The sequence below is a fragment of the Schistocerca americana genome, chromosome 3, assembly GCF_021461395.2.
Source record: "Schistocerca americana isolate TAMUIC-IGC-003095 chromosome 3, iqSchAmer2.1, whole genome shotgun sequence".
In the NCBI taxonomy this organism is placed as follows: Eukaryota; Metazoa; Arthropoda; class Insecta; order Orthoptera; family Acrididae; genus Schistocerca; species Schistocerca americana.
Genome location: NC_060121.1, coordinates 41,631,801 through 41,652,102, shown reverse-complemented (window position 1 = coordinate 41,652,102; position 20,302 = coordinate 41,631,801). Strand labels below are relative to the sequence as shown.

Genomic DNA, 20,302 nt, shown 5'->3' with positions numbered 1-20,302 from the left:
CTGCCTAAAGAGCAATGGGTTGAGTCCTTTTTTTTAGCATTAGGGTACCTTTGGCTTCCATTAAGGTCCCGGCCTCTTTTCTTCTTCTTCTTCTTCTTCTTTTTCTTCCTTTTTTTCTCCTCAGGATGTTACTTCACAAGTTTTTCCATTGAATCTGTTTCTGTAATTTTTGTTGCACACACTGACATTTCTTTCCTTTTCGTCCCTTTTTTTTGTACCCAGTTGTCTCGAAAATAGATGTACACAGGTGTGTAAACAGAATTCTTCTTTAATTTCTCATCACCAGATGTCAGGATTTGTACTGGATTGCTCAGTAATACACAGAAATGAAATCAACATACTTGATTTGCTATCTACTCTCTTATACATACAGGCAAAGACTATGACACTAATAATAACAACATGGCAAAGGACATAGGAAAGCAACTTAAATGAAGTTACCATTGCCATCTTAACTAGCATATATAGCAGTAATGGGAAAAATTGGTTGTAAATTGTATCAAGAATCTATTCTGTTTATTACAACAATTTAGCCAAGCACATAGGGTTGCAGGGATATATCTCATTCAATTTGTAATACTGTCACATGACATACTCATCAAAAAGTTAAAATACTATGGCATTGAAGATGATACACTCCATCTATTCAAATCTTATCTAAGCAATAGGTTACAACTTGTATTTGCAAATAAGCGGAGGTCAGAAATACTCCCTATAGAAAGAGGAATACCCCAAGGCTCTGTTCTTGACCTTTTCTGTTCATTGTCTATGTTAATGACTTCTTGAATTACATACCGTGTAAGAACGTACTATATGCTGACGATATGACATTAATAAGTACAGGAGAGAACCTACAGAGTGTACTGGACAAAAAAAAAGAAATGATGCAAATGGCTAATTACTGGTGTCAGGCTAACCAGCTGTGCATAAATCAAACAAAAACAGAAGAAATAATATTTAATTTCAAAGTAACTAAAAATGAAAACAAACCAGTGCAATTACTTGGACTAATCATAGACCAAAAGCTCTCATGGGAAGGACACACCAATTATCTATGTAGTAAACTACCATGAGTACTTTTCTTATTATATAAATTAAGAAACAGTGTGAGCAAGCAATTGCTACTCCACTCATACTATGCTTTTTTTCATTCCCAACTGCAATATGGAATATTGTTTTGGGTAACTCCCCAGGGGCTGAATGTATTTTCAGATGGCAGAAGAAAGCAATTAGGTGCATGGAAGGCTTAGCATCCAGAGAGTCCTGCAGAAATTATTTTAAATCCCTTGGCGTAATGACAGTGCCAAGCATGTACACATATAACTGTTTAATATATGCCAGAGAAAATCTGAAAAAATTGAACATGAGATGTGATGTGCATGCACACAGTACAAGAAACAGTCACCTGCTGGACTTGCCTTCCACAAGACTTTCTGTAGTCCATAATAACTATAAGTACTTAAGCATAAAATTTTTCAATAAGTTACCATGCACAGCTCTTACAGTATCACTAAATAAATATAAGAATACATTGCAAACCTGGCTAAAAAACATTGAATTCTATACAACTGAAGAATTCTTAGAAACTAATCATCAAAATATATGTTTTACCTAAGTTATGAAGAAAATGTTTTGATATTATATAAGCTAGTTATTTACTATGATTCTTTTCTTATGTGTGTATTTAATTATTGTATAAAACATTGTTTTACATAATGCTGAAGAAAAGGTCTTTAGTTCCCTTTCTCCCCTTTCTGTAACTATTTGAATATCGTACTGAAACTAAAACCCTCTGTAAACTTTGACAAAGCCAGTTGTATGAAAAATATTGAAAGGCTAATAAAAATATTCTATTCTAAAAGCAATCATAACTATTATGGAAAGGACAGATTGCTTACTCACCATAAAAATGACATATTGAGTAGCAGATAGGCACAAGAAAAAACTGTTACCCATTTAGTTTTTGGCCAAAGCCTTCATCAGAAATGAGAAACACACATGCATTCACATAAGCAAGCACACCTCATGCACACATGGCCTCTACCTCTGATTTCTCAGGGCAAAAATGAGAAACACACACGTTCACACAAGCGAGCGCACCTCACACAGATGACCACTATTTCTGGCTGCTCAAGCAAGAGATGTGTGTTTCTCTTTAGTGGAGGCGGCTTTGGCCAAAAGCTAAATGTGTAACAGTCTTTTCATTATGCCTATTTGCAACTCAAAATGTCATAGTAACAGTGAGTAGCAATCTTGTCTTTCCATAACTGTTGAGATTCCAACATGGATTTTCCATTTTTTAAAAAAACAGTTATAATAAGTTAAAAATAATCAAAGTCCCTAAAGTTGTTGAACCGCTCGACCGCTACGGTCGCAAGTTCAAATCCTGCCTCGGGCATGGATGTGTGTGATGTCCTTAGGTTAGTTAGGTTTAAGTAGTTCTAAGTTCTAGGGGACTGATGACCTCAGAAGTTAAGTCCCATAGTGCTCAGAGCCATTTTGAACCCAAAGTTGTTCTGCATTTTCATAAAGTTAAAAGTTACAGTTTCCTGTGCCCTTGGTTGAATATACTACAAAGATTATTACAATATTATTAATGTTTATTTTTATTTTTACTTTTGATGTAATTTTACTGATGTTTGCCTTCCTTTGTGTCAGGGGCCTCCAGGGGTGTCTGTGATGGGAGAGAAAGGTGAACCAGGTCCCCCAGGGGGACGTGGCCACGTCTACGGGGATCCAATGCTGACACCGCCAGCTGGATATGGTGGTCGCTCAGGTACGCACCGTAGCTTCCTGCCCTTCCCAGCCGATGGGTAAATATAGATAGAATATGTGCTTTGTTGTCACAAATTTAACCATTATTCTGAAGATGAGGGCTACACCTGGGGGTGTATAGTATTTTTAGATTTTGTAAGATGAAGTGTGCCTTTTAAGTAACCAGGAAGAAGATCCAGTTCTGACCCCGCTAAAAACCTATGGAATACTGGCTCTTAAATCATTTTCTTGAAAGAAAAGCATCTGACTACACTGTATTCTTTCCTTTTCCTGAGAATAGGGGAAAGAAGAAGAGAAATTTGTTAACATGGAGTATAGTTTTTTAAGTGTCAGGAAGTCTTTTCTCAGAGTATTTGTATGGGGTGTAGCCATGTATGCATGTGAAACGTGGATGATAAATAGTTTACGTAAGAAGAAAACAGAAGCTTTTGAAATGTGGTGCTACAGAAGATTGCTGAAGATTAGATGGGTAGATCATGTAGCTAATGAGAAGGTACTGAGTAGAATTGGGGAGAAGAGGAATTTGTAGCACAACTTGTCTAGAAGAAGGGATCGGTTGGTAGGACATGTTCTGAGGCATCAAGGGATCACCAATTTAGTATTGGAGGGCAGCATGGAGTGTAAAACTCGTAGAGGGAGACCAAGAGATGAAGACAGTAAGCAGATTCAGAAGGATGTAGGGTGCAGTAGTTACGTGAAAATGAAGGAGTTTGCACAGAATAGAGTAGCATGGAGAGCTGCATCAAACCAATCTCTGGACTGAAGACCACAGCAACAAAAACAACAGGGGAAAGGGCGAGGGGGTATTCCCAGATCCTCCTTGCCCATGGGTATGGGTGTCCTCACCCGACAGGAAAGGGTTTTCTTTACTAGAATTACCCAGCAGTTCTCTTGATGCCTATTGAAATGGATAATAATTTGACAGAACGTATCACAATGAAGAATTCCAAAGGAAGTTAAATAATACTAAGCTACTTGACTGTTGACAGAACAAAAAGTTTACAATTATTTCATAAAAGTACATGATTCACTCACCCAATGACAAATCAGACAAGAAGGGATAAAGGAGACTCTATGAAAACCTGGACATGAAATGATTTACACTTTGCCAAAACCAGTCTAACAATGCAGCTTTATTTCTGAATGGAAGAGATTATGCAAATAGACAGGAGAATGTAATTTGGACTGTTGAGACTTGCAACTGAGACTGCCTTTCTGGTTTACAGTAATTATGTTATGCTCCACAGAACAGGACAAGGGGCACACTGAAATCTGCCAATCCAGAAGTTTAAAGTGTGTACACAGCGGATTATATTAGGGTCCAGAGGATAAGGATCTTCTGGGTGTAAAGAGAATACATGGATTTTAATATTTGAATGTAGCTCTGTTATGCTGATGTGCATGTTACATAATTGTGTAGAAACCCTTATTAAAATGTATAAACTATGGTTGCTGTATTGAACCAAAATAATAATAATTGCGTCAACCTCACGTGTTCCTGTTCTGGTGTGAAAGAAGCTACTTATTAATTCTCCTCCCTTAACCATACAGTTCCCAAAATGGGATTGAACATTGGTGTCAACAGGAAGGAGTTCATGAGATACATCAGAGTAGCACCTGACACAATCCCATCAGACAACACAATAATAGAGAAGACTAACTTCTTCAAATACCTCAATGAAGGCTTTGGCCATGAACAATATGTACATCAAACTGGGGAGAGCCTACCATCTAAAACACCTAAAACTTCAACACTACAGTGCCACAGTGAGACATTTAGTACCTTGTGTCTCAGAGTGCCTCAACATGGTCAGAAAGCAGGTGGTCAGAATTTCATAAAGTATCAGGGAAAGGTTGCTTTGTGCCAACACGATAGTTTGGGTTATTGGCTCTGGGTCTTTCTGCACAGTTTTTACTTTTCATTATTAGTGTTCAATCCAGTTTTGTTATTCATGTTACCCTAAGGTAAGACTTACCCTAAGGTAAGTCTTTCCGCTCCCGGGATTGGAATGCCTCCTTACCCTCTCCCTTAAAACCCACATCCTTTCGTCTTTCCCTCTCCTTCCCTCTTTCCTGATGAGGCAACAGTTTGTTGCGAAAGCTTGAATTTTGTGTGTGTCTTTGTGTTTGTTTGTGTGTCTGTCGACCTGCCAGCACTTTCATTTGGTAAGTCACATAATCTTTGTTTTTTGATATATTTTTTCTACGTGGAATGTTTCCCTCTATATATATATATATATATATATATATATATATTAAAGGGAAACATTCCACGTAGGAAAAATATATCTAAAAACAAAGATGATGTGACTTACCAAATGAAAGTGCTGGCAGGTCGACAGACACACAAACATACACCCAAAATTCAAGCTTTCGCAACAAACTGTTGCCTCATCAGGAAAGAGGGAAGGAGAGGGAAAGACGAAAGGATGTGGGTTTTAAGGGAGAGGGTAAGGAGTCATTTCAATCCCGGTAGCGGAAAGACTTACCTTAGGGGGGAAAAAAAGGAAAAAAGGACGGGTATACACTCGCACACACACACATATCCATCCACACATATACAGACACAAGCAGACGTATTTAAAGACAAAGAGTTCTTTAAATACGTCTGCTTGTGTCTGTATATGTGTGGATGGATATGTGTGTGTGTGCGAGTGTATACCTGTCCTTTTTTCCTTTTTTTCCCCCCTAAGGTAAGTCTTTCCGCTCCCGGAATTGGAATGACTCCTTACCCTCTCCCTTAAAACCCACATCCTTTCGTCTTTCCCTCTCCTTCCACATGGGTAAAATATACCTAAAAACAAAGATGATGTGACTTACCAAATGTGGTAATAGGTGTGTGTGTGTGTGTGTGTGTGTGTGTGTGTGTGTGTGTATATATATATATATATATATATATATATATATATATATATATATATAAAAACAAAGATGATGTGACTTACCAAATGAAAGTGCTGGCAGGCCGACAGACACACAAACAAACACAAACATACACACAAAATTCAAGCTTTCGCAACAAACTGTTGCCTCATCAGGAAAGAGGGAAGGAGAGGGAAAGACAAAAGGATGTGGGTTTTAAGGGTTTCCCTCTCCTTCCCTCTTTCCTGATGAGGCAACAGTTTGTTGCGAAAGCTTGAATTTTGTGTGTATGTTTGGGTTTGTTTGTGTGTCTATCGAGGTGCCAGCGCTTTCGTTTGGTAAGTCACATCATCTTTGTTTTTAGGTATATTTTTCCCATGTGGAATGTTTCCCTCTATTAATTCATAATATATATATCATCTCTGTGTGTGTGTTTCTTTGATGAAGGGCTTCATTCCAAAACTAAATAATATCCAACAATCTTCTTTTAAATATGCCTTTCCATCACCAAACCCTTCCGCTACATGGTGAATAGCAATCTGTCCTAATGTATACTGTTAACATTATTAATAAGCTAAAGATGTCAACTGAAGTTTGTGTTAGGGAGGACACTGGACTAGGGTAGTCCATGCAGCTGTGTTACCTATATTACTATGGTGGTGTGATGGCTAGAATGTCTCCTAGAAAGCAAGCAGACCTGGGTTCAAGTCCTGGCCACATTTTAATTTCTTTCTTCAGCTTCCATCATTATCTTAAATATTCGTATTGTTAATCCATCCCAAATTTTACATTATTTGATTTAGTTGAGTTCCCTCAGTTTTGCTGGATCTTGTTACTTACACTTTGTAGTTATGTTTTGAAAATAACCACTAAAATTTTCAGCTTGATTCATTACTGGTAATGTCATTAACAAGTCCATTTAGTAACATAGTTGCAAATGTTCAAATATTGTAACTTGTAAGTTACCAGTTTAAAATTTGAGATTCATCTTTAGTATTGCTGCAGAAGATACTGAATAAAATGTTTTATTTTAATGCTGCCCAATCTGTGAATAAGGACCGAGAGGAAGTCTCGAAGAGCTGAAGGCACTGAGAGAATTAAAACATTTAAAGGACTTGAAGGAGGCTTTTGGTAATGATGTACTTAGACTATTACTTTTCTCCGGGTTTTATCATTATATGCATGTCCAGTTTCTCTCATGCATGCTATGCTTCCCTAAGGAGGTGCTCTGCATAAAATTTTCTGCTTTGCACATATGACACACAAACAAAAAAAAAATTAGTAATAGCTGATTTCATAAATTTGTAACATGTGCTGTTATGTTTCAGCAATTGTTTTTTACTTTTGCAAGTGTTTATCTTTACTCTTTCCACTATGTTTAGGCCACCAATAGCTCTCAGTAAGATATAATGATATCGTAAATAATTTAAAGAGAGAAGGTAACAACTCTCAGAGTAGCGTAGGTGTCGAGTTTTCGAAAGGGACATAAATAAGAATATGGAGTTTCCTACCTTTCAGAAGAATCCTGCCTGTGGAGCCAGCCTGCCATGAGGGATAGCGTCAGGTTAAGCAGGTGGGGCGAGAAATGAGTCAGGAAGTGTGAGGCAGGGTTGGTGGGAGGTGGCTGATTGCTGGGAGGATGACAGCAGGTTCACAGGATAGGAATGTGACATGGGCATCTGCATCTGTGATTATGTGGAGGAGGGGGTTGGAGGGTGAGACTGCAAGGAATAGTGTGTGGGTGCAGGATGAGTGAATGACAGGCCCTCTGCTGTCACCTGTTCACATCTCCAGAGCACTAAGTTACATATGTACCTTTTTCTGTGTTTTCCAGACTAGTTGGTAGTTTGAGATACTTCGATGAATACTCACCATTTGAGATGCCGGTAGTGAAACCGGACAAAGTTCAGAGTAAAGGCAATTTGACTGTCAAAATTTTATCAGTAAATTGTCAAAGTATTCATAACAAATTTTCCGAACTTACTTCCCTCCAGGAAGGTTCTCATTCTCAAATTATTTTTGGGACTGAGAGCTGGCTGAAACCTGAAGTAGAAAGGTCTGAGATACTCAGTGAATAATCGATGTATATCAGACACCATAGAAGGGGGAGTGTTCACTGCAGATGACAAAAATGTTGTCTCTATTGAGTTTGATACTGAGTGTTGGTGTGACAGTAAAGTTTTCTGCCCTTGTGTAACAGGTCTGCGTGAAACAAAGGTACATATAACTTGATAATACGGGCAGTCACAGCCATTGAAATTCTTGATTAATTGAAGTGGAATGAAACTGCTAACAGCTGTTAATTGATGATTTATTTGTGACCAGTTTTTCTGTGTTAAAGCAGCATCTTCAGGTGGTTAGTAGTGTCACAAACATAAACACATAGAGATGCCCCGTACGTTCATAGTCAGAATACGATCCTATGAAAAGGGGAAGCAGAGAACAAATAATTACTGACAGAGCAGTGTGGCAAATAGTGTGGGGGGGGGGGGGGGTAATGCACAAAAACTAATGAGAACTGAGAATGAAGATCAGGTAATAAGGGACATAGACAATAATAGACAAACCTCATAGTCGGCTGTTGTGAGGGGAAGACTCTGAAGGCAATTGGCTGTTTGTGGTTTCATTTGAGTTCAAATTATCATGAAACAAAGTTAATTCTTGAATGTTTTAACCAGCCACTAGATTCCACTGTGACAGCTCTAGAGCCATTCAAGGAAAGTCTACAGTCACTAACATATAAATACGCAGACCAATAAGTACTAGTTGGAGGTGACTTTAACCTTCTGAGTATATACTGGGGCATCTATAGTTTCATTTTAAGTAGTTCAGACACACAGTCTTGCGAAGTACTTCTGAGAATGTTTTCCAAAAACTGTCTTGAGCAGCTGTTTGAGCATCCCATGTGCAATAGAGATATCTTAGACCTTGTAGTTACAAATAGGCCAGACCTTATCAGAAGTGTTGGTATGCCAGGGATTAGTGATCGTGATCTCATCATAGCAACTATGTTTACAAAAGTTAATAAATTGGTCAAGAAGGCTAGGAGAGTGTTTCTGCTAGAAAGAGGGGATAAGCAGTTGTTAGTGTCTCATTTAGACACTGAACTGACATCATTTAGTTCCAGTACGATGGACATTGACGAATTATGGGAAAATTTTAAACAAAATTGTAAATCCTACTCAGGACAAGTGTGTGCGTAGTAAGTGGAGTAAGACCAAAACTGGTTTAACAGTGAAATTGAGAAAATGGTAAGGATGCAAAGACAGTTGCACTCTCGGTTGAAAAGAGAATGTGAAAATGATGACAGGCAAAGGTTGGTACAGATTTGTGTGTGTGTGAAAATATGTGATGTATACAGCTACTACTACCGTCATACCTTAGCAAAAGATCTGGTCAAAGACTCCTATGTAAAATTGCTAGGGAATTCTAAGGCTTCCATCCAGTTGCTTGTTGACCAGTCTGGTGTGACAGTAGAAGATAGCAAAACAAAAGCCAAAGCCTTAAATTTTGTGTTTAAGAAATCATAAAGGGTGTATACAAGCCGGGACAACTGGAAGATCCAGGAAAAACCAGGAAATTTTTTACAATTCCACGTATTTTTCATTGTTTTAGTTTCCTGTTAAATTTCTGTAGTTTTGACTGGTAAGAGCCAATACTTTTAAACAGTAAGAGCCAATACTTTTAAAAAGGATATTACTGTATCCTGCTACTGCAAAATAATACTTCAACAATAAAACGTAAATGAGAGAAAAAAATGAAAATAAATTGCAAAGGAAATGCGCCATATACAACAACTACACACGGTGCTCATGCAAGCATGTGCCAGAAGCAAAAATGTCAAAGGCTTTAGGAAGACTATGCAATGCTTCATAACAAAAAGTTGCCTCCGATGAGCGTGAAGTCATACGTGTTTACATTAGATTCATTTTAGGAGCTACGAGCGGGCTCATGTGCATGAGCAGTTGAGTCGTGTTTGAGTAGTAGATTCACCCGGTTCTGGCTACAGGAATGTGGTTGTTGGCTGTGCAAGCAGTCGCAGCAAGCAGCTAGATGCAACCTGGAAAAGGGAGCACCAGATTCTGATTCTTAAGGGGGAAAAAAAATTGTTTCACAAAGCGCCTAGCATCCAGCGCACGTTGGTCTATCGATTATTCATCCCTGTTGGTTTATGAACATTTTAAGTTGATTTCTGAATGAATCATAAGTTGATTTTTGAATGCGTGCATAGTGTACGTGATGTCTCTGTCAGGAGTATCCTCGTCACATCTAGAAATAAACTTTCCACAGACAAAAGAGGACAGGGCTATACAAGCTGAGCGGAGTAAAGCCGAACGGATGAATGCCAATCACTGTCTGATCATGTGGTTGGATTGGGTTTGCGAATGGTCAGCATTGTTATAATTACAAGTGAAAGACATAGATTCAGACTACCAGAATGGAAATAAACGGTAACATGAATAACGGATGAGAAAGATTACATATTATCTTCTTTGTGTATCCAAAAAAATGAAATCGTGACAGAAAATTTTTGGCCAGATTGCTACACTAGTAAGGACCAGTTGTAAAGTCCCCCGGCTAGCAGCCGCTTAAGGTCTATTCTGGAAAAAACGCGGAAAACTTATTGTACGAACATGTAACAACACCTAACTGGAGAATAATCACGGGATAATTAAACCGGTAATTCTGGCAGGGTTAGTGAAGTTAATTGGCGAACAAATTTTGACAATGGCAATGATAGTTACAGAATTGGCGATGTCAAGATTGTTTATTAGAACAAGGAAGGAGAAGAAACAGGGACATCACACAAATTATGGAGAATAAGACGATTCCAAATTTATATAAAAATTTCGTGATACTACTTTTCGATCTCATGCTTGAGAAACTGATGCGTATGAATGAAATGTGAAGCTGTTTTCTAACATAAAGCTTGTTGCTTGTAGTTGGCCTAATATGCATTTGATATTGGTACTTCGTGAATTATATTCTGTCGTGTTATAAAAATGACCATTTGTGCCAAAACAGTCTCGTTTAATGGGTAAGTATTACAAAATTGCTGCAATATTAGAAAGGCCTATTTTGTTTTATAGCAGACAGTGGCAAAATAGATGTAATCAGATCGAGAAACCACACCAGTCATGGGTATTATTTGTATTAACAGCTTTTTCAGTATTAGGTAACGACATTTCGATTTTTCATGTAGCAAAACGTTTAACGAGCTTTGATGAGGTAATAAATTCTTTCGCAGAAAGGAAAGCATGCCATGTAAAGCTGTAGCAAGATTAGAGAGAAAAAAATGCTAGGAGCTAGGGACTGAAGAAATGTGTACTTTCTTTCTTGTCTTTATTGACGTATCTTACATTTGATTTTATGTCACATACAACAGCAAGTTATTAGCTAATAGGCAATAAAGAGTGCAAATTTTCTGAAGATTTCTTGTTCTCCTGATTACAAATAATCCCATCCGCTATTAATTAAGAGATTGTTTTTGATATATATATATATATATATATATATATATATATATATATATATATATATATATATCTGCCCAAACTCTTTGTCTTTAAATATGTCTGCTTGTGTCTGTATGTGTGGATGGATATGTGCGTGTGTGCGAGTGTATACCTGTCCTTTTTTCCCCCTAAGGTAAGTCTTTCCGCTCCCGGGATTGGAATGACTCCTTACCCTCTCCCTTAAAACCCACTTCCTTTCGTCTTCCCCTCTCTTTCCCTCTTTCCTGATGAGGCAACAGTTTGTTGCGAAAGCTTGAATTTTGTGTGTATGTTTGTGTTTGTTTGTGTGTCTATCGACCTGCCAGCGCTTTTGTTCGGTAAGTCACCTCATCTTTGTGTTTTTTTTATATATATATATATATATATATATATATATATATATATATATATATATATATATATATATATATATATATATATATATATATATATAAAAAAAAACCAGCCGACTGGGAGCAGGTGAGGCACCGCAGGACATTTCAATTTCCACTATCCTGAATATAGTTTGATGGCATCCATTACAAAATATACATGTTGCAATTCCACAGAGCGAAATACAGTGATGTGCGATAGAAGAATGCTGTATGAAGAGGTGTGGCACTGCACTTTGGCACAATTAAGACCAAATAACATGTCTTACATTTCCTCGAACATTTATGTTTTAGACTTTTCAGAAGGATGTGCGCTACAAGATGAACATATTTTGGAAAATTCGATTTTTTTTTAGTGTTGACCTGGTTAGCAAATACCGTAGATCCAGGGCTAATGTTTAGAGCAGTCTGAGTTATAGTGGGTAGTCTCCACGTGACCCATGTTTACATTTAGTGATTTTGCTGTTTCCCCTTCATTTACTCTCACATTAAATGAAAACAAAACAGATGTCTGTGGCCAGGAGCTATCAAGTGAATTAAAATACATTCACATAATTACGGAAGGCTAAAATATGTTATTAGTTTCAGATTTTATTTTATTTCCACCTTTCTGATGGTCAAGCATTAATCGCCTTGCAGAAAAATGACGTTATTTTCGTCTGTTTGCTAAATTAATTTGACTTTTATTAACCTTTTCCGCATAGGCAGTCAATGTATTTGAAACGAAATGTTTAATTCCTCAGTACTGGCTAGTTTCAACTGTTCGCTGCATTTCGAGTGCATGTTTTCATCCTCTAGCATGTATGGCATTATGTCATAATAAGGAACCAAACATGATGTAATACAGTACTGGTGCTCCAAGAAAATTTACATTCCGAAAACCACATTGAAAAGCTTAATATCAGGTCAAGGTCTACTTCATTGGGAATCTGGACATACGAATGTGCACTTTAAGTATGCACTTTAAATGTGCACATTTTAGTATGGTTCATGAAATTCCGATACTCTTAGAGTATCCTCTGATGTCTTGTTTATTTTATGACACAATGTATGATCTTTCAATTTTTTACACGTACATACGAGGGTCAGTCAAAAAGTAATGCCTCCTATTTTTTTTTCTACGTTTAATTGTCAGGAAATTTAAATGCAATTACATAGGTTGAAAACCACAACATTGAGGATCATTTTGTCATTTTTCAATGTAATCTCCGCCCATCTCTACAGTTTTGGTCCATCTTTGAACAAGGGCATGTATCCCAGCACGGTAAAAATCACAGCCCTGCTTCCTAATCCATTGACGCACGGATGTTTTGACGGCCTCCTCATCTTCAAAATGAATCCCACGATGAGCTTCTTTTAGTGGCCCGAACAGATGGAAGTCTGATGGTGCCAGGTCAGGGCTGTATGGGGGATGAGGCAAAACTTCCCATCCAATTTTGACAATCTCGTCAGAGGTGTGACGACTGGTGTGTGGTCTTGCATTGTCATGCAAAAGAAGAACATCTGCCATTGATTTTGTTGGGCGAACTCGCTGAAGACGTGCTTTAAGTTTGTTGAGGGTTGTGACGTATTGAACAGAATTTATTGTGCATCCCTGCTCCAAAAAATCAACCAGAATCACACCCTCTGTATCCCAGAAAACTGTTGCCATAGCTTTCCCTGCCGATCGCACAGTTTTGAATTTTTTCTTCCTCGGCGATCTTGTGTGTGACGCCACTCCATTGACTGCCTCTTTGATTCGGGTTCAAAAAAATGCACCCATGTTTCGTCCCCGGTCACAATTTTTTTCAGAAACTCATCTCCCTCCAAACGGAAGCGCTGCAAGTGTTCGGAGGCTATTGTTTTCTTTGCCTCTTTTTTTCTGATCGGTTAACATTCTTGGAACCCACCGTGCACAAACTTTTGAGTACCCCAATTGTTTAATAATCGTGATCACACTGCCTTTACTAAGAGAAATAATGCGACACACTTCATCTGCAGTCACCCGACGGTCACCACGAATGATGTCATCAACTTGCTGAATGTTGTGTGGAGTCACTGCACTCACCGGCCTGCCGCTCCGCTTTTCGTCAGTCAACGGTGTTTGCCCTTCAGCTTCCTTACAACGACGAACCCATCGTCTAACAGTGCTGACATCCACTGTCACAACACCATACACCTTCTTCAGTCTTTCATGAATGCGTATGGGCGTTTCACCTTCTGCATTCAAGAATTCAATCACACAACGCTGTCTCAAACGAACATCGATGTCGGCCATCTTACAAACTTCTGCTGTGCTGCCACCTGTTGACACAGAAAGTTACTACTGCAGTGGATTGCAGAAGAAGGTTTGAGGAATGGCGCCAAATTCAAATTTTTCACTTAACTTAATTTCTTTAAGTAGAAAAAAAATGGGAGGCATTACTTTTTGACCGACCCTCGTACATATGGGCTTCCTACGTCCTGGTAGCTGCGCAATCACGGTGGCGCCTGTTAACCAGTGCTCTCTGGCAACTACTGAAACGAACATATTACTAACAGGTCCTGGGCAAATATTGCAAATGGTGGTTTGGAAAGCATTATTTTCTAAGTAAATATCCTTTTACATAAGTTGAACTAAGTGCAAGAATGTACCATGAATTTCTTAAATAACAGAGCATTTGACTCTCATTTAAAAATCAACTCTTCAATGACGAGCCATTTAGAAGAATTTTGAACCCTGAAGATTAGATATTTATGTAATTATTAAAAATTTTACTGGCACATTTGTGTGATGTATCTAAATGTGTAACACGCGCAAAAAAGATCAACATTAGATGTGAAAGCTTAGCTTCTCTTGCAGCTTATTGACCTAAGAGACCAACATTATACGTGAAAGCTTTGCTTTTCTTGTAGCAACACTGTGTATATTAATTTAAACTATTAACTTTCCCTGCTTGTGTGTTCGTGCTACTTAACAGTGATGTTGCTTTTGGCTGACTACATCACGTGTCCAATGCTCTGAATATCCGCTGTCATCGGCTGGTGAGATCACGTGACATGAGCTGTGACTAGTTTACAAACTCGCATTGCGATCTCGATTTCAATGATTCGGAAAGTAACAGGCGGTGTTTGGTGGAATTCCAACGTATACTTGCATTACACGAAAATACGCAACGTACATGTTGCTGCACATCAAAGATATTTCCAAAATGTGTCTTTTTCCCTCAGTTTCGTATTCTAAAGTGCCAGGAAACTCTACGCCCATGTATAAAACCATAACCATTCAAAGGATTGATAAGTTTTGCAGTTGCGAGGGAAAATGTACTGTCATTTAACATGGAAAAAGTGTGTTTTCAGCTGGGAGGAAGTGTATTTTTAACCGGGAAATCCGGGAATTTTTTTTCCTTGTCCGCGTATACTCCCTGTCATACAAACATACTGTCATTTCAAAATTTTAAAAATGGGTGAAGCAGCAACTGTTGAAAATCTTCACGGTAAATGATAACAGCCAAACAGTTGCAGAATAAACATTTATTGAAATCCTTGACCACTGTTTCGGTATATCTAAATATACCTTCATCAGAACAAAAATACACCTGAACAGGAAGACACCTTCATTAGCAAAAAACTTAGCAACATAACAGAGATAGAAGAAAAACCACTTATAGCTTTAAGTAACCATGAAAATTACCAAAGTATTACAAGCACAAAAGCTTTTAGTCATTTACTAAAATCACATCCTGCAGTGGAGATGCATAAAACAATCGTGCCAAAGGTGTCACCAATAGTTAAAATATCACCTCCATCTGTACAGCATAATATAAATAGATGGTTGATGCGAACACGGCATGCTAACAAGCGGGTGTTTTAAATGGTTCTGATATGTTTTATTTATTAAGACAGAGGGCTTAAATCAGCACAACGTTTAAAATTTTGATGTGCATGAGTATGTGTCCCGGTGTTTTAATCTGTACGAGTATCTCGCGCATATCACAAGTGCCCTTTCTCATGCTACATTCCTCCCCCGTACACGTACTGTCTCTCCCTTCCAGATGTCAGTAACTCATCCACAACTCTCTCCCCCTCCCTGACTCCTTTTATCCACACCTACTCCGGCTGATACAACCCTTTATCCCAGTCAGTACCAGTTCTCAAGTTCGAAAAAGGATTTGTCTGAAAGCTAGCAATGTTTTCAATTTTATGTGTATTTGGTCAACTTGAAGGCTCCACTTTTTGGCCACTTGTTACCTTTAAACATTAAATTATTTAGATTCTACCAGACTTTTCCATTACTCTAATTACAACAAATGAAATGGATGCATTTGTACTCACCACATAGTGGAGGCATCAAGTGGCAGATGGGCACTGAAAGAAGACTGCCAGATATTATCAGTTAGCAGGTTGAATCCTTCATCACATATAGAGAAAATGCATGCACATTCACACATGCATAACTCACATACATGGCCTTAGTGCCTGGAGATGACAGTGGATGTGTATTATGTGTTTAATGTGTGTGTCTTGTGCCTACATTGATGAAAGACTTAGTATGATAGCTGATAATATCTAGAAGTGTGTCTGACTGCCACTCGATGCCTCCTCAGTGTGGCAACTAGCAATCTACTGATTTCAGTTGTTATTATTCCATCCTGAATTTGCATCGGTTGGCAGTACTGTAATTAATGATTAATGATGATTTGTTAATCCTTTGTGGAGATAGGTGGGTAGAACATCAGAAGAGACAAGTGCATGTTCTGGAGTATTAATTTTCATTTAATTTTGGAATGACAGATATGAACTTACACAAACATATAAATGCGTTTTTTATACCCATGGTAAGTTAGTATCACTTTGATGTGGCACATTTCAAAGGTGCGGCACCGGCACCAGCTGGGCAGTCATCAGCTGGTGGCAGAGGACATCACTCCTTCGATGCTACAAACATCAAGATTGTGCCCGGTGCAGTCACATTTGAGAACACAGAAGCTATGACTCGGGTATGTATTCTGCAGTTACACCATTACTTATAACCATTACTTATATAATACTGATCATTCAGAATAGCATAAGCCTTGTAATTTTACTACAAACATGTTTCTCATTAAGTCTGTTTTTTGACACAAACTGTAGTTGTGTTGAAATAGGATTACTATTGAGGTTATTATTAATACACCTTAGCTGTACAATAACAGAAAGATCAGGCTAAAAGTAGTAGACAAAAATGTATAAACTAACCACTCACTGACACCTGATTGATGTCTTGGTTGTAGATACGTGTAACAGCACAGACAGGAGCCAAGGTGAAGACACATTTTGCTAAAGAGTTTTTTTTTATGAATTCATTTTTAGATGTTTATGCAGTGAAATATTATTTTATCAAATTTTACCAGATATTTACTTCCATTCTCAAACTCTTTACTGCAGGAAATAATTGTTCATTATACTGATACTTTGTTGAGAGTATCCTGAAAGTTTTGCAAAAATAATGTTAATTCCTCCTTTGCATAAAATATTTAACAACTTCTCAGATTACCACATTTCAAGTTTTTTTCACCATTGCACCACGAAGAAGACTATTTGACAGTTAAACATTTTACAGTAGACATCTGTACTGGAAGCCAATTAAGAGCGGAGAAATTGAATCTAATGTCACAAACAGCATTGACTAGCAGAAGGGGTAAGGGAAATATCTTTGTGTAAAGCTTGCACACACAGTTATGATGGAAAGGGAACAGGTATGAAACGATCTCACTACCTGATGAAGAGTCCAGTGGTACAGCTTTGAAGGTTGTGACCAGACCTGATGTGTACACTCTGGAGTGATGCCCCCAGCGAAGCACAAATATCGTGAATTGAAAACTGTTCCAAATTAATTAGTTTGACTGTTTCTACACACTCTAACCATTTCAGAATGCACACGGACTGGTGATAACATGAAATCATATCTGCAGAATCTTCATGGCCTCAGACTGAGGTAACATGAGCTGGAAACAAAATGTGCAAATGGGAGAGAATCTAATCAGATTTGTGGTGTTATTTCTTCAGTCCTAGAGGACTGATGTAAGCTGCCCTCCCATCCACTCGGTCTCGATCACTATCAAATAGAAGAAGATAGCACTCTCATTTCTTTGTATAGAGGTATACACAAAAAAAAAAACTTGAGCAGCCACAGAGGTGTATTTGTGGGGGAATCTCAACACTGCTTGTTTAAAGGAAGTCTGCCTGGAAATTATTCTGTACAACTGTCATTTTGGGTATGTTCTGCTGTGCCTGAGACAGACATAGCTTTTAAAATGGACTGTCTGCCTTCTTAGTTAATCTCTTAAATACCTGAACATACTGACAACAGCTATTTGAATATTAATCCTTTCAGTTGGCACAAAATTAATCAATTTATATGGATTAATAATTAAATCCTCGCTCAAAATTTTTATACACATAACCTCTTCTGCATCCATTCTTCAGTAATTCCTTGCAGTTGTTAGTTACTATTCACATCTCATTCCACATATTTCTCAGAGAATTGGAGCTTCGCACAGCGGACCACAGTCTACCACTTGCTGTACATACTGAAAGTTTACTTACCTATACAGTGGTTGCCTCAGTAGTGTTATTCTTCTTTCAGTGTCCACGTAATTATTGCTAAGTGCATTGATCAAACTTTACAGAACTTTACACACCACTGTTGAAGTGTTTCAAATTTATCCCTAGTTATTATCGTCTTCCCAAGTGGGTGGTGATCACCTTTTCGATATAAATTTTCATACATGCAGTAAGCTAGATGGGTATGCAACATTGACTTTGAGCTGTGTAAAGTATGCAAAGAAGTATCACTACTACATGGTTCATACTCAGTAAAGGTTCACTTGAAAAGTTATAGAAGTGACTATACGTAATAACATCATTCCACTTTACTGAAACGCTACCTAGTCCAGTACTTAGTAACATTTGACTTTACATAATTATAGTTTAATAGCGATTCAATATCCAAAGCAGCTGTTTAAAAATATATGGTGGACAGTTTTCACAAAATGTCAAAATATAGAGTTATTGCATTTTCTACGGTAATGTAAAATGCAGGAAACTTAGATAATACTCATACACATTAGGCAGTGAAGTTGTTTTGGTTAACAACTATAATAATAGTAGTCATTGTACCATAAGGAAAATTCACTCAAGAAAACTATAAAGTTATGAGACAGAGTTGCTGGCTAGGAGACTAAATTTCAGTACCTGTATAAAAGTATAAAGGCATACAGAAAAGATTTACAATTGTGTTGTTTAACAGATACCTTTCAAACTATGGGCACATCCTCTCATAGGACAAAGAACTGATTGTGATACACCACACAGACACTAGATGGCAGTTGTGAAAAGTGTATGCATTGAAAGGACAGTGTTTGTTTATTGTTAAGCAGAGAAAGCTATATGCAAGATGGAAGGGAACTATCATGGACAGAGTTGTAGAACATGGTTTCCAGGGCAGAAAGCCGTCAAAACAACATATTAAAAAATGTTTAACCATGGGGCAGGTCATTATCATCAGCAGTGTAATGATGAACAAATTTTTGTGCCACATCCACCATATTTGCGCACACCCACCATATTTGCCTGATCTGCTCCATCTGATTATGCTTTATTCGATAACACGAATGACACACTGCGTGGTAAGAGGTTGAGCAACGGTCAAGTATTGCAGGCAGCTGTCCACGAGTGGTTACGTTGTGCCCCCAAGCAGTGGTTCAATGAAGCAATAGTGAAGTTGTCAGGAAGGTGACAGTGGTGTATTGACATCGTTGAAAATATACAGGGAGATCCCATGTAGACTGAGTCACGTTCATTAGTAATGTGTGTGTGAAATCTTATGGGACTTAACTGCTAAAGTCATCAGTCCCTAAGCTTACACACTACTCAACCTAAATTATCCTAAGGACAAACACACACACCCATGCCCGAGGGAGGACTCGAACCTCCGCCAGGACTAGCCGCACAGTCCATGACTGCAGCCCCTTCGACCACTCGGCTAATCCCGTGCGGCATTCATTAGTAAATGAGAAAGTGCTGGTATGTTGATAGTCACAATAAAAAACACAAACACACACACAAATATTCAAGCTTTCGCAACCCCTGGTTGCTTCATCGGGAAAGAGGGAAGGTGAGGGAAAGATGAAAGGATGTGGTTTTTAAGGGAGAGGGTAAGGAGTCATTCCAATCCCGGGAGCGGAAAGACTTATCTTAGGGGGAAAAAAGGACAGGTATACACTCGCGCGCACACACACACACACACACACACACACACACACACACACACACATCCATCCTTACATATACAGACACAGGCAGACATATGTAAATGCAAAGAGGTTGTGCAGAGATGTCAGTCGAGGTGGAAGTACAGAGGCAAAGATGTTGTTGAATATTTTTCCCACGTGGAATGTTTCCCTCAATGCTGTAACTTACCAAACGAGAAAGCGCTGGTATGTTGATAGACACTATGAGCGGAAAGACTTACCTTAGGGGGAAAAAAGGACAGGTATACACTCGTGCGCACACACACATATCCATCCGCACATATACAGACACAAGCAGACATATGTAAAGGCAAAGAATTTGGGCAGAGATGTCAGTCGAGGAGGAAGTACAGAGGCAAAGATGTTGTTGAATGACAGTTGAAGTATGAGCGGCAGCAACTTGAAATTAGCGGAGGTTGAGGCCTGGCAGATAATGAGAAGAGGATATATTGAAGGGCAAGTTCCCATCTCCAGAGTTCTGATAGATTGGTGTTAGTGGGAAGTATCCAGATAACCCGGATGGTGT

At 38.3% G+C, this 20,302-nt stretch overlaps 1 protein-coding gene across 1 annotated transcript in view; it reads left to right on the top strand.

The window, feature by feature from the left end:
- Positions 1 to 20,302, top strand: part of LOC124607003 (collagen alpha-1(XVIII) chain-like) — a 939,249-nt gene that overhangs the window by 852,541 nt on the left and 66,406 nt on the right. The window contains exons 19-21 of the mRNA XM_047139151.1: positions 2,659 to 2,776; positions 6,694 to 6,768; positions 16,358 to 16,482. Coding sequence (XP_046995107.1) covers positions 2,659 to 2,776; positions 6,694 to 6,768; positions 16,358 to 16,482 — 318 coding nt within the window. The remainder of the gene's footprint in view (positions 1 to 2,658; positions 2,777 to 6,693; positions 6,769 to 16,357; positions 16,483 to 20,302) is intronic.